General features: G+C 37.5%; 1 protein-coding gene across 1 annotated transcript; it reads left to right on the plus strand.

Annotated features, from left to right (window-relative positions):
- The first annotated feature begins 2,161 nt into the window (after positions 1-2,161).
- LOC113238996 lies at positions 2,162-15,758 on the plus strand. Its single transcript, XM_026475865.1, has 6 exons — positions 2,162-2,534; positions 3,019-3,120; positions 3,350-3,482; positions 3,552-3,786; positions 13,730-13,923; positions 14,930-15,758. The coding sequence occupies exons 1-6, from the start codon at positions 2,442-2,444 to the stop codon at positions 15,049-15,051; spliced, it is 879 nt and encodes a 292-aa protein (XP_026331650.1). The 5' UTR covers positions 2,162-2,441; the 3' UTR covers positions 15,052-15,758.
- The last annotated feature ends 542 nt before the right edge of the window (positions 15,759-16,300 follow it).

Raw genomic sequence — 16,300 nt, forward strand, 5'->3', positions numbered from 1 at the left:
TTGAATGTGTTTGACTGTGTTTTTAGAGAAGAGGGTAGTCTGTTTCCAGGGAGAGTTCTAAAAGTTACTCCTTTGGAAATTACTGTCTCAGTGCTCCAAAAATGCTTTTTAGGAGGTTGGTCTTGGCCCTCTAACGTTGAGACATGTCAAGTTAATAAAGCCGATATTGTGAATATTATAAAAGAGCAACAGCTATCTAGAAAAGGCGGCCGTATTTATATTGATGACGACATTTTATTCAAGGAGCGGAGTGAACAGATTTTTGTTATGTATTTACTTTGCCTAAAATAATTGTTATAGGTGATTCATTTTGATCTCGCTTGATAGCTAAATAAACGTAGAATTTATTATTAAACAGAAAATTTTCATTTTTATTCGCATTAATTAAAAAATCTAAAAAAAACAAGTTTTTCATTTCAACTAAATTAGTTCGTCTCGTTTTATTATGGCAATACCAAGTCAAATGTTGTTTTTGAACGCACTGTCAGGAATATTTGGACAGATTCACATCTAAAAAACATGAATATGTCGTATAATCTTACACAAACTGTAAAATATCTAGAAAATATACGGTTTCCATATCGAAGGCTAATCTTATTCAAAGTTACCCAAAATTCAAGGCAACTTTGAATGTGACTTTTGGAGCAAATCTAGAACAGTTTTTTTGAATAATTACTAAATTCCTTCTATAAGAACGAAAGGGCTTTAAAGAACACTATTCAATTAATAAAGTAATTGTTAAGAAACATAGTTAAATTTGAAATTATTAGAAAAACGCAAAAAATGTTCAAAGTTACCCGAATTGACTGTAATATAAATTATTATTATTTTCTTAATGGCGGCCACTAGGCTTGGACCAGTGTCAGTTTTATAAGAATAATATAAAAAATATGGCGTCGCCAGTGTCAGTTTTCCATTATACGTTACCACGGGTTGGTGAAGCTGTCACTGACGAGAGTAAACTCGAACCATCAACGAATTTAGTAAATTAAGTTATGTTGTTTTTTTAAATGAAGGATTTATGTAATTTTCTAGAATTGTTTCTAATTTATTTTGCATGCACAAGTAAAATAAAGCCGATTTTATTTTATTTATTTTGTAAATGCATTTGCTATGGAAATTGAAACAAAGTCAGAAATAGTAATAACAAAACCAATCTTTCGATTTTCCTGCAGCTTCAATCCAACCTTCTTTTATTTAGAACTCATTGGAAAAATTTAAAAATACTCTACGTTTAATTACCAGTATAATGGAATTTAAATATCTTAAATATCTAAATCACATAAATTTTTCTTCAAGCAACAGCAACATCCAAATTGACATGAAATTGAAACGGTTGTCCGAAATATGAGTTGTGTTAAAGTTACTCGAAATAAAATGTTTAGTAATAATAATAATAATAAAATAAAAGAAATCAATTTAACGTGAATGCTTTTTGCTTCGATATTTTAGGGACTTTAATTACAAAAATCATAGTAAGAAATTCAAACACTTCAGTAAAAATTTTTCACTCCAATTTTTACAAGGTGCATCGCTACAACTTGGCATTTTCACGTTTTACGAGAGATCTTGTATGTACAACATTCGCCATGTCATTGTGGCGATGTTTGTAGGCGTGTCAAAATGACCATATCGAGGCGACACGAACCACGCCCCTATACCATATCTCCCCTTTTTTTCTATATCTATGCGTCCAACCAGGGCGATGCTCTGACTGAGTTACAGGTCGAATCAGCAGCTCTTACGAATTCCTCTGTGTTTTATATACATTTTTGTATTGGATTTTTTCGACATTTTGACACTGTAATCGACACTTCGTTGTTTTTTGTGTTGGTTCTTCTTTTTAATTAGTAATTTACCAATTAATTTTATATTGATTATATTTTATTTGCTAATAAATATTTTATAAATTATGACATTCATATAAATAAATCTTAAATAAAATTATGATTATTCTACGTATTTATACAACATCGAATTTAAAAAAACACTTGAAACACAAATATGCATACATAATCCGCAAGTATACTTAATTACAAATTTGAGAAAGATATGTCAACTTCTCTACGCGCTGCCGCCGCCGGTTTAATGAAAGGAAGCTGCACGAATTAGTTCGTAGTTTCGCTTTGCGGAACTGTAAAACTGATACCAATTACCGAACAATATCAGAATTTCAACTTAAGGAATGGAGAAATATTTCAAATAATACTGTTAGTGTTTATTAAAGTTAGTGTTATCTATTGATGTATTACTATATTATAGACATAGTACCTTATTGTTGTTGTGATTAGTTATTTCTTCATGTTTCCACTGACTTACGTACAACCAACAACGACTTTTATCAATTGCATAGATTTATGTAGGTACAAAGTGTACCAACCAACCTTGTTTAGTATGACTGTTACTGTTGTATTTATGCACGACAGTTGTTCCTGTTGCATATGGACGACATAATTGGAACAATCAACGAGAACTGGCTCCCGCGCGAGGACACGGGCGGGTGCAGCGATGTCGGCATCAATCGCCCTGGAAACGTCAGTATTGTCATTATTACTGCCACTGTGTTTACAATGTTTGAATTTACGGCCTAGTAACAAGGCCACATGTTGCACGTTGCTTCTGTTCTGTTTGTTTGTCCTATATTTGTTTATGTGGATGCAATAACAAATTCAACTGAATGCTTTTGTACTAATAGCGAACATGCGTATGAATGCTCCGCACCACATAGTGTTGGTAGACGCAGTGATGATAGTCCTAATATGCATAGACACGGCTAGCGGCTCTTTGCCAAAACGTTGGATAACACGATTGAGCTTCCGTGCATTTCCATAATGCACACTGACGCTATTTCGCGGCATGGGCTTTCATCCAATTTCACAAGTTTCAACGTTTTTCTGGCATTTTCGAGACTCGAGACTAATGTTCTTATAAGTAAATATAAGGTTATATATATGGTAAGCCTACTAGACTCGGTAAAAATTTACATAAATGAATACATATTAGTGATTTCAATTACAGGCGATTCTAGGTCACACGGAAGACGCATTCGCAGAGACGCTAAACCATTTCTACTTTATATCGGCGCACGTTACACCCACTCCGGAAGATCGGGCAAATGGGGTTAGTGTAATTTCCTATATCTATGGTGTAATCAGAATCTCTTCAAACTTCATCTACTACTTTATTCAAAAACAGGATTTTGCACTTATTTTTGAACATGGTAAAACTATCTTCAAATAATTTTAAAATTTAGAGCATTCTTACTCCTTGTTATGAAATAAAAAAATAAAAAAAAACAAAAAAATAATTTAGCAGCCGGCTTATCGGATATGACCGATTTTGCGCGCAGGCCGTGGAGGAGCACTTCACGTCGCTGTGCTACGCCGGCCAATTGCCTGGATACACTATGAGCTTCAACGAGCACGGCCAGGTGTTCACTATCAACACGCTTAGTCCCAAAGCACTCAAGCCGGGACACACACGTAAGTGTTACCACATCTCTATACAACTTACTAACAAAAATACTCGAACAAGGTTTTTATCATTGCCAGCCCGCACGTTCATGACGCGCGCCCTGCTTGCGGCGAGGAATATGAATGAAGCCGACCGCTGCTTGCTGGACAAGGGTCTTGGCGTGGCCAACGGCTTCTCCGTAAACATGTTTTGGACGAACGCCGCCGGAAAACACCAGCTGCGCAACATCGAAGTGGCGCCCAACCTCGTTGGAGACAGTTCGTTACTGCATGAAAAGACATTCAACGAGGAAGCTTTGGTGCACTGCAACTTGTAAGACTATTTTCAATAACAAGACAACAGCACCGCGCCACTAAATAGTCTTAGGTGCTTAGTGAATCAAGGAACAATAATTATACGTCAACTCAATCAATATAATACAATAGAAGTCAATCTACAAAAAATTAATATCCAAACAAACTTAAAAAACTAAAAAACCTCAATGCCGGGTTATAAAAATCACGGCTTATCTGTTAAGCTAACGCGACGTCAATTAGCATATAAGGTGAGACTCAACACAATTAGTTCTAATTTGTAGGGGAATTGAGCAATAACTCTTTATTATAACTTACTCTTTACTTACTAACTTACTTAACCAGTGCCGCTCGAATTATAGATCAGCAAATTCTAAATACGAGTAAATAGATTATCGTGTTCTCTAAGTGTCTCGTGTGTTCTAAGTTTTGAAACAAAGCAAAACTCAAGTATTTTTGGGAATATTTGAAATATTCGTTTATTGTTTAAATTAATTTAAAATCGGGCCACCTCCTGCATTCAGAGATAAAAATAAAGATAGGTTATTAAAAATGACCTCCCTTATTTTCAATACAGGCCTTTAAACGTGCTGGCCATTCGTTTATTTATGGCGGCACGCAACTTTTCAATAGGAATCCGTTTCGATTCCTTGACAAGGGCTCGCTTGAGAGGAATCCAAATTTGGTTGAGACTTTCTGTATACCCTTAGCTCCAATTCAGTCCATAAATATTAATCCAAAGGATTCAAATTAGGGCTCGACGGGGAGGCCAATCTTCGCTGCGAATGAAGCCTGACAAACTAGTCCCCAGCCAGCAGCGTTTGATGCAGGGAGCGGAAGATTTAGCTTTGTGGGACGGTGCAGTCCAGTTGGAAAACCCACCATTTGCCAGCAAATAGTCTATCACTTAACGGTTTAACCACCGCTTTCAACATGTCTTTCTGGTATTGTGCCTTGACGTTGACGCCTTGCTGGCAAAACGAAGCGAAATGGCCCCCTCGTAGGAAACACGCAAGATCTTCAAGGAGGGAGTGGTGCTAACAGATTCTTAAAGGACTCTATTATTTGCGGAATTTCGGTCCGCCTCCCTCAAAATGGTTTTACCAATCGAAATTTCAAGAGTCATTTATAAAACTATAATTTTCATTTTATTGTGTCGACACTGGAAATGTGCGCCGATTGCAAAATCGTCAGAGGCGTCGCGGAGGCTTTTATTTACGCTAGGCGGCGGCGACGTGATCGATGTGAAATGGATGTACATAAACGTTCCGTACTTGATTTTAATTATACGGAAACAATGTATAGAAATACAGTAAATAACTAACAAAGAACAATCATTAATGCCGATTTAACGCCGATCATGTTCATTGGCGGCAGCGGCGTGGAAAATCGGCGGCGGCGCGGCGCGGGCGTGACTTTAGAGCGTGGTACACTGGCCTTGATAACTTTTGCACTGCCCAGAAATAAAAATGAACAACCACATCTTACTTTTAATACTGGCAAGCACCTGTAAGTGTTTCTGGATAAAGATTAACATGGAGAGCTCACATCAAAGCGAAACGGGATACATAGAACAACAAAGTCAAACAGCAGCGAGATTAAAATGGATCAACTACTTGTCTAATTCACTACTTATCTAAATCAACTACAGTCTTGGAGTTGTAGAGTCAGTACTCTACAACGCCAAGACTGCGCCAATTGTATAGGGTGGCCGCAGTGGAGATGAAGTAAAAAACGAGAAAATATGATGAATAACTATATTAAATTTCCACAAAGGTATTTCTTAAAGTAAATAATTTTGAGAACGCTGAAGTTAGGTACGTTATGTCTAAAAGTACTTATACAAAAAACATCTTAACTAAAGGAATTTAGTCTACGTCTGATGTTAGGAACGTTGGGCCGAAAAGTGTCTCATAATTATAATTAAAATGACGAGTTTTGCATCGGTCACGTTGTAATGCACGGGGCGCGCGTTCCGGGGTACGTGAATGCAAGTGCATTGACCTGACGTTTTAGGTATGTGTGTTATGTGCAAATCTGGATACATAACATAAATTATGTGTAAAAAATTTAACAAAAAAGATAATTTCAAGAAATGTGCATGCACAAAGAGTGATTTTATACAGAACGGCGCGTGATAAAGGTGACGACGACTTTGGATTAAACTAGCCGCTTCCTAAGTTTACGACCGAAGACAAGTGATGGTGAATAAATACCGTTTCGTATTATGAATGGAATAACGACAATCGATAAAGTAAATATTTATGCAATATTAACTTTTTTTGATGTGCCTACACGATATTAGGCAGGATTTAACACCCTTCGGCGTGTACGCCTTAACATAATTTTCTGCCTGGCCTTTGCTGGCTGGGTGATAAACAGGTGTTGTAATATGTGATATTCTGTTACTTTTACAATCTCCATTAATACCAATGAATAAAAAGCTATTTCAACAAAAAGCCTTTCACCCGCCTTAACCATTGACGTGAAAAGTGTGCATGTTGTGTGTGCAGTGCACGCACCACAGACATATATCTAGATAGACGCCGCAAATGTACGTACTTCGCGTGCCCAAAGTAAGTGAAATTCATTTAGTTGCCGCTGCTACACTTCAGAACGCGCTCGACTGTTATACCGATAAACACCAGTCGAAAACACAAAAAAATGCATAACTGTGCCACGATGAACAGCAAAAGCACCATAACTGTGGGTAAACGGGCAAACAGGGACATTTCCTTCCACGGGTAAGTAATTTTGTAATCAGAAGATGCATAATTTATTTTAAAAACAATTATTTTGGTTTTATATAAATTTCGAGAAAACTAATATGCAACCGAGTGTAGGTATGCCTCATGATTTGTAATACATTGCGCCTTTTACTTGATACGAACGCACTTTTGTATAAAGCATTCGGTTTCGTGGTATGGCCGCTTGTACATTTATTTGGCCAAATTTAACATTTAGGGATGTATACATTAGGCAACACTGTTCTCTATTCTGATCGATATTGAAAACAAAGGGACGAAAACTATTATGACCTTAGCAATATTATGAAAATATTCTATAACTCTTTTGTTTTAACTTAAAATATATAATTATGTAGTACGATTAATACAAAAAATATATATAATGCAAAGAATTAACAGTGCGCCGTCTGACAGACTGACCAATTAGTGACCAACTCCAGGTTCTTGTAAAGACAAAAACCCGTAGTTGGTCATACGTATGAGTTCGTTGCTTTCGAGGACGAAGGTGGTCTAGTTTATCCCACCTAAGATGTAGCAGAGCCAGAAATCCGAGAATTAATAAACAAATCACAAAAATTTCACACGAGGCCGTGATTAAGCAAACCTCTTCTGATTAATAAGATTTTACCATATGTTGTAGGCAGTAACATTTTCATTTGTCTTGCAATTCATCAATTTGATCAATTACCAACAGAAAACCATCTAGTAAAATTAATTAAGGCAGTCGCAAGTTCATATATTGACGTGACTTTTTATTATTTAAGGTAATCGATAAGATCTTCTATTACAAAAACATGTTATATTAATAAGCTCATTTTATTGGAAGGATAATAATTTTAATATTTGAAGTCAAAAGTTAAAAAAATTATGACTTTAATTTTTTAATCAATCAACATTTTTTAAAGACAAGTAAAACAAAGGACTTATCTATCTTATTCTAGTATTTTTTGTACTATATTAATATTACGACTACTTGTAATCAACAAATACTTGAACAAAAATTATTCTATTTAGAATCGATTAATTAAATGGAATACGCATGTTTACGCGTATTCCGTTCAATCAATCGATTTAGAGCGAGCGAAAGGATGTTTCTATCACTAAATAGCTCTTGTGACGTCATAGTGGGTACAAAAAACGTGACACGCTGGGTTTTTATACAAATTGCTGTACTTGCGGCGTCTATCCAGTTATATGTCTATGGCACGCACACAAAGCTCGGAACGGAGAAATAAAACATTTTTTTCGAAAACGACAATGTTGTATAAAAAACCTGTAAGCAAAAACAATTATCAGTAGGTAAAAGGCATTATTGTTAAGAGATTAGGAAAAGCCATGTAGGTATCTAAAAGACTGTATTAATTTAGAGTGTGTGAAGACACAAAAATCAACCCTTCGGCCTCTTACGAAACCGGTGGTTCGTATAAAGTTGCGAAAGTAACATTTATTTATTTATTTGCAAACTTTACAGCTTTTAAATTTGGTTTACAATTCTGAATAATCTATCGGTTCATAAAGAAAATATCAACGTCTTTAAATTTGTCCTCGTAGTACGCACAATTCTATGCAAAACAGAGTATTTCGCGTAATTTGAACGGGCTGAGCCCGTGTGCAAGGAGCGCATACATCTTGCAGCATGCACATAGATCAATGCAAGCGGTCAACTCAGGACAATCCAACGCAGAGTTCACTACGTCAAATAGAAACTTCATATCTGATAAAAGACGCCTATCCTCGAGTGAATAGAGCTGGAAAAAACTGAGTAATGTAATTATGTTTTGTACGATACCAGTAGTGAACGAAGACTTTTTGTATTTGCACGAATCAATGCACGAAACTGTAGTTTTTCGTTCGTAAACTGATATTATACAAAGGAACATGTGACAGTCTGCTTGACAATGAGCAAAGAAGTTCGTACCTACCTACAGAAGTCGAATGTTACACCGCCACAGTTGCTGTTATAATCGTCGCCATAATCGCCGTCACTTCTGTCGCCGTCATATTCAACAGTGCTGTCCATAGATATAGAAAAAAAGGGTGCTGCCACAGCTGTTATAATTCCATTGTTGCAAGTCACGTCACAACAGTAATAACGATGTTGATACATCGTTATCTGACGTAGTTACTCGGTTCGACTAGAGGGAGAAGAGGCGAGATGTATGAGCCTTATACTTCCATTACAACGACGATTAGACTAAAGCGAGAATACCATGCGCTCACCCTCAATGATGCGTCATGCGCCGTGGAAGGAGACGCAGCAGAACAGACGCACCTTGGTTACGACGACGATGGCGACCATGATACAAATAATAAATCAATAAGCCAAGTCAGAGAACAAAAAGTAACGAGAACGGACACTCCGTCCCTCCCTAGCTTTAGATACCGCACCATGCCCCGCACAACGACGGTCACATTGACTGAACGATAAAAAAGCCTGTCGGAGAGCTTTTTCGCGCTAAGACGGCTTTGATATTTGAATATATTTTTCATTTATTCATTACGAAACTTGTACGACAATATATGACATAATTGTAAGTTACTATTTATAATGGTCGTGAATAATGCTCTGTACGGCTGTTTATGGTCATCTAAACGGGATAAAGAGACGAGTTCCTTTCGTTTTCCGATAGGTGAAACGAAGTAAGTAAAAAAAAGCTTATGTCTGAAACTCATTCGGTTATTGTTTTTACAAATTGATTTAATACAGATTATATACCTATTAATTATTAATTATTACCTAATAAATATGTATGTGTAACTATTAGGATTCTATTAATAGAATTTTAGATAACTGATTCGCGTTAGAATTTTCGCTAAGTCGCCGCGCTCACCATGTAATAGATACGAGAATGTGATAGGTAACCCTGCCACTTCACGCACACATTTGCGCGTGTGCAGATAGCGCTTGGCTGTATGTAGTAGTAGTAGGTAAATAACTTTCGACTGTCGTATGGAGTGTCCGGGATGTGGCCAAGCAGAGAGTTCGCACCACGTTTGCACAGTGCAGCACTCGTTCCAACCAACGAGATTGTTACGTAAACGTCCCGTTATTAATTATAAGAAATATTTCTACATTTACCTGTTATACTATTAATAGCTTGTAGTATTTACAGTATTTGTAGCTGTCACTGGAGGGAGAATATGTTGTATAGGTATGTAGGTATTTATACATCTCCACACAAACGTAATGGATACGGCGCTGCGCAAATGTGTCTTGTGTTGGATACAAGCAACCGGCAACTAGAAGCGAATATTCTATATTCATACAATTGATATTAAACGATTTCCGGCAACCGGACACAGTAACTGGTTGCACTGCTGCGTTATGAGCGATAAACGACCGCTTGTTTTACTTGCATTTATACAATGTATTAGTCAAGGGGTGATCGCGATGGAGACAAAATAATAAACAAAATAATAATATCATAAAAATATTTTTATAACGGGAGTGTATTGCAAGTTATAAGATACGCCACATTTTAAAAAACGAATGATGTACCCATGACCATAAATTAAATTGAGTACATAAGTATGTGCATATATTGCTCAAGACTGCATCTTCACGACTATCATTCCGCTCCTCATCACGCACAAAAATTACCTTACCGCAACAGTTACAAATTTACATACATTACAAACCTTGACTAGGCGATCAGTAGGTACCTAGAACAAAATTCGTTCCAATATTTTGCGCTTGATTTTGATTGTGTCATAGTCTAATTGCTGATTTTCCTGCAGCCACCTTCTTTAATGGAGCTGTTTAAGCCATCAACAACGATTGAAAAGGAACTAATTGTATAATGTGTATAATAGTTGTTTCTGTGTTCGTAGAGTAGTTGGATAAGTCAACTCACCTAATTGAAGCTGTTATCGAATTTTCGTACCTGACTAAAAGCGGTCATATAAATTCAGAGTATACCAGTAGCGAGACCGTCTAATTTTCGATGGAGGATTGAATTTACATATTCAAAAAAATTTAATCGTATTTGTGTCATCGTTTTCATGGTTTTTACTGTGAATGCATAAACCTCGTATCTAGGCAGGGCAACAAACATTTTTGAAGAAATAGGTAAAAACAGAATTGATATTTGTGACAAAATAAAATAGTCAGTGATTATTTTTTCTTAGGGGAGACCGGGACTGGTAGTTCCCGGGGTAAATTGTCCTCACAGCAATAACTTTGCAAGAAAAACATATAGCAATACATGTGAAGCACGTCGTTAAAGCGTCAGATAATGCGCATTGCCGGCAGCCATTTCAGTTACTCCAGCGACGACGGAAGTGTGACTATGTGCGCGGAGCTGTCAAAACATCACGTAAGTACATTTTTTCTTGTTTAAATTTTTTAGTCTGTTTTTGTTTATTATGGGCCAATTCATACGTAACTTTTCTAAATTGTAGTGATATTAGTAAAGAATCTTATTGTTTGAGTATTTTTTTCATTGATTCTATTACTTTGCCGGTATATCAGTCTTCGTATAAAAACGTAATTTGGGGCTATAAGTTCCTTCCTCAAAGGGCTGGTTGTTTCTAGGAACAACTTCACCAAATGACCTGCAATCATACTTAAAATTCTATGACCATTTTTCTTCATGAGCTTTGAACAATATTACTGATGAATAAGAATGTAGTTGTTTTTTTAAGTTAGTTGTGCATAATATAAACATTACATATATACAATTATAACGAAATATAATAAATATAATCTAAAAGTGGTTTTATTTAAGAAAACCATTGTTACCCTGTCGTAATTTAAGCAGAACAATTTACCTCAAAGGCGAAACAACGCGCCCCAAAGCGGAGCTGAACGTTCCGCTCCGAAATTTGTCAAAAATTTGCCTCTATGAAAAGAAAAAGACTATTGAGATATTAGTAGAATTGACTACACTTACAAAAAGCGATAAACATTTATTCAATATTTCCATATGTTGAAAATCAGGATTTGATTTTCATTTTCAATATAAAACTTCAACTTATTTGAAAATCGGAACGTTCAGTCCCGCTCTCCCCTACTGTAGCAACTCTTAATTTTGTCTAGTTATCGCACGATTTTCTGTCTTAGCTAACCCAATCGCTGAAACAATTTGTACTAGCTTTGAGCACGAAGATATATCAATTTCGTTTCTTTTCGTTTTTCGTTTCGGACACCAGAGCGTTACACCAAGTGCCAAGATCGTTTCTTGTCAAATTTTAATTCTGATTTCACCGTCCTGTAGGCCTCCGACATATTGTTGGTAAAGAAACTATCTAGGGGTGGTTTCTTGTAATGTTGACACTTAAATTCGCAGTTCAGGGATAGTTTCTTCCACAGACCACATAGACCGCAGTTCAGTAAGGAGATGGATATGGCTACTGTTTCGTTAATTTGTTGTATAAGTATAGGTGAATAGGGTCTGATGATGCAGCAGAAAGGTGGAGACAGGAACTCAGCCTTATTAAACGTAGGTCTACCGAATTTGGATTTGTTGGATTGGTCTCGACGAGTAGGTAGTAGGCTTACAGATGGCGACTTGGGTCTAATAATGGAGCAGAAAGGTGGACAAAAGACCTCAGCCTTATTAAACATAAACCCACTGAGTTCCGACTCGTTGAATTGGTCTCGATTAGTAGGTCGTAGGCACATAGTGATAAGGGTCTCTTGATGGAGCAGGAAGGTAGTCGGTCACAGGGCGTTAGGCTTATCGAAAGTAAATCTATATAACTTATATTCATTGAGTTGGATTTAACGAGTGCCAACAAAAAAATAAGACTTTACATTTGGAAGAAAATGCTGAAAATTTTTGGCAGGTACCTAAGTATCTATGTACCTACCTAATTAAATACCTAACCTCACTATTTGCGTGAACATGGGAATGGAAAAAGACGTGGGAAAAGACGTGGGCTCGGGTTCCACCCCTATGTTGCGGATATTCCCCGGATTCGCACGAAGCGTTTCGATTCCACATTTATATGGCGAGCGGCTAGAGAGTGGAATTCCCTGCCTGCGGACATGTTCCCTGAACGCTATAATTTGGACCTTTTCCAAGCGAGAGTGAATAGGCATTATTTAGGTGTGCATGCTACATCCTCGACCTCATCGTCACTTTCCATCAAGTGAGATGGAGGTCAAATGCGCACTTATTTTTTATAAAAAAAAAACTAGTTAACGAACTCCGTCAAAAGGTTTTGGATTCTACGTTTAATGACCACAGTCAGATCAATCGCCAGAAAATGCCTGTTATGCAGGCTCCGTAAGGCCCAATCTCTTAACTCCCCGCACTGCGGACTTACAGTACGAAATGGTAGCGTATCATCAACATCCTTTCACATATACTGGCTTAGACTATTTTAGACCTACACTGCCCTCGTAACCAAAAAAAGGCACAACTATGCGTACTTTACACAGCAGTTGTGCCTTTTTTCGTTCCGAGGGCAGTACAGAGGTAGCAGTGGGGATACGCAAGGAGAAATGTTATGTCGTTCTTTACACGCACTACCTGTCGGCTAACTCAATTATGAGTCCGAGAGGCTGCATCACTCGACGTGGCGTTTTATCCCTCCTGCCATCTTTCGGAGGATACTGGGAAAGCCTGGTAAGAATTATGAAGACTGCATTAAGGATTCCGCTAGTCGGACAAACAACAAATCAGAAATTTTAGAGATTCTCCTGCTGGAAGCCGATGGTGAACAGCCGTCCCCTAACACTTGTTTCGGTGGATGCCAACACCGACGTTGCCAACACCGATGTCGACCAAATACCTACTCACTACTTTTCATTTTTTGTTAGGCGCTTCATCTAACCAAATCATTTTAGGTTTAAATGACCGTGACCTCGTACGCAGGATAGAGTGGAAGAAAGCTCTCCGCCTGGGTAATCACTTTTCAAAGCCGACATCCTGGAACTCCCCAAACATTAATTAATAGTAATTATCGCCCAACTCTGCCGCGGTAGACAGTGACGTCTGGGGTCGCAGACGTAGCGACTCTCGGCGGCACGCTACGTCGTCCTCTCAGGAAATTAATCAGGATACCTCGCTCACTACATAGGTGGTCCCATCCTTTTATCCGTCTGGACACTACATATCAATTGCTCCGTGAATTTATTTGAATGAATCTTTAAAACAAAATACAAGCGAGCTCCTATCTGCCTACGATACAACAATGGCTAAAATTTGTCGACGGTTCTCAAAAATTAGGCTGGCAACTTATTTTTTGAAATCCCTTTTTGATTATCAGATACTTGCGTCTGCCAGTGGTGGAGGTGATCGGGCCAATCATTGATAGCAGCAAAGTGCGCCTTGAGTTGCTGCGGCAACACGGCAAACCGACTTCGCGCAACGATATCGCCGATGCCCTCTCCATCACATCCGGCAAGGAATTCACCGTCTTCCAGAAAAAACCAGATTCCACCATTAAAACTATTGCTGTCGGTAAGTACCTACCACTAAGACAGCTGACATGACGATTCTCTCCTGGGTAAGATCTAGATAAAAGATTTTGATATCTAAAAAATTTGGGTCCTCAAATAAGCCGTGGACCCACGTTGGTTGACATCATAGATTTAGTATATAGGTACGTTGACATCATAGATTTAGTATATAGGGTTGACATTGTATTTAGTTAGAGCTTTAAAACAGATAAAAAAACTGTTGCAAATGTATAAAACCAATGCGCTAAGGAATACAGATTATGCAAGCAGCCGCGAGAATGCGAATGGCGTTCACTATAATGTGTAACCTAAAATTTGCGGTACCAATCTTGAAAAACCTGAGAAAATACGCTATTGTATAGCCACATTGGTTACGTATGGCGCCATCTCTGCGTAATGATTCGAAACACGACGTCTAACAACTGGCGATGTTTTGTACTCGATGCTGGCAATTCGCGAACCACGCAAAAACCTTCTGATTGCTGGGAGCATTTCCGTACCACCTTGTAACTTTTATCAAGGTGGCGAGTTGTTAACACTAGGTACTGCATTCTAAATTTAGTCGTTCATCGTAAGTCACAACAAATATAAGTTTATTGCATAATATATTAGTTTATATAAAATGCAATATATGTCATCAGCTTACACTCTATCCTTAACTTTGTATTATTTCATAAAACATTTCTTAGTTTTTTTTTATTTGTCAGTTTCTTTGTCTATTACCGCAATTATTAACGGCTGAAGGACGCGATACGCATTATCTAACCACAAACAAACTTAGATACCATTATTATAGATAGGTTCGCACTTATTATAAATAATTCTTTTTACATTAGTAGCTGAAGTCAATACCTAAGTCATAAACGGAACAATTCACATAAGTGGGTATTTTATTATTATAAGCGCACATTCTCCGACCCGGAATATAGCCGTTTAGGGTAGATAAATAAAAGATGGCATTACCTGAGGCGCCTCTTTCAATTTTGTTGTTCAAAATTTACTCGCAGGTATCTTCGACCTGGAAGCGCGGACATGGAGCGTGTACGTAAACGAGCCCAACGCCTCGGAACCAGTCGCCGTTCTGCCAATGCGTTTTACGGAGCTCACTTGTGATGACGCAGCTTTCTAATTACTTATTAGTTAAAATCAATACACTCAATCATTGACCATGACTCACACCAAACACAAAGATATTCAACTTTAATTCTGAAATGTTACAAGTCAAACTTGTAAAAGTGCATAAATTATTATATTGAAATTCAAACCATTTCAAGTGCATGTGACATCAAGTAAGTCGTAGGTAATAGGACTGTGTTCTACCCTGTACCTGATATAATAACTTGGGTGTCCGAAACTTTCGAGTTTTAGCGGTGTCCTTTATCTTGAGTTAGTATTTACCTACGGTAGGAAACCGTCTTCTATTCTCTGCTTCTAAGCCTTAATCCACCATTCAAGTGACATTGTCCAAATTTACAGGGCTATACCATTAAGACCCGACAATCTGTTTAAATAAAAACCGTTTAAAAAATCGCTATATATTGCGACTTGAAATGTGACTACCGAAAGGTTAGATTCAGTTAATAGTATTATAATAAGACAGCATAGCTTATATACATATAAATATATATAACGCTAAATATAACACTATAATAGTACATTATGATATAAGTGCGGTAAGTTGAAAATGACAGCCGAGGCGATATTGCTATAAGAAAGCAGAGGCTGTAATTTTCAAAGCGCACGTATGTCATACGACGTTTTATAACATATTTGCGAGGAAATAAATAAGACTCTGACTTTCTTAAACGAATAAATCTTTAATTACTTGTTAAAGCAGTTATAGAAATTCGAACAATTTTTAAAAGTGATTGTTACGTTGCCAGTTGGCATTTTTAATGTTGTAAAGTTAATTAATAAATAAATAAATAATTAGTTACAATAAAAAGTAAATTATTAGTTACAATCTCCCCAGTCTCTCTCTCACTCTCGACTGAAAGTAGGAGAAACGAGACCACACAGTCGGTGGCGGCGGCGGAGGCGGTTGCGGCTGCGGCGACGATGGTGGAATGTACGCGTGTGTGTTCGTAAATGGTTGAAAGTCAACACTTGACTCCAAATTTATGTTCCTTGTAATGCGAGAGCTAATTTCTTCTTTATTTCTTTTCGAGTCTTCTATGTATCCTTCGGCTACATTGCTTGACCGCCATCCTCCGTGGCGTTTTAGTGTCAATAAGTCCACACCTGAATCGGCGAGCAATGTAGCCGAGGACCTTCTGAAACTGTGCCCTGTGTATTCATGTGCTTGAGGCAAATTTAAGAAAGTGGCAATTTCTTTCGGCATTGCTCCCAATTTATTAATGCCAATGGGTTGGTTAGTG

Source organism: Hyposmocoma kahamanoa, unplaced genomic scaffold (genome assembly GCF_003589595.1).
Source record: "Hyposmocoma kahamanoa isolate Upper Pololo Valley unplaced genomic scaffold, ASM358959v1 99031, whole genome shotgun sequence".
NCBI classification, from domain to species: Eukaryota; Metazoa; Arthropoda; class Insecta; order Lepidoptera; family Cosmopterigidae; genus Hyposmocoma; species Hyposmocoma kahamanoa.

Excerpts from the sequence above, each read along its gene's own strand:
- LOC113238996 (XM_026475865.1), top strand. The coding sequence starts at position 2,442 with ATGGACGACATAATTGGAACAATCAACGAGAACTGGCTCCCGCGCGAG. Across the intron at positions 3,121-3,349 it reads CGGAAGATCGGGCAAATGGG|GCCGTGGAGGAGCACTTCAC; the intron begins GTTAGTGTAATT and ends TTTTGCGCGCAG. Across the intron at positions 13,924-14,929 it reads CATTAAAACTATTGCTGTCG|GTATCTTCGACCTGGAAGCG; the intron begins GTAAGTACCTAC and ends ATTTACTCGCAG.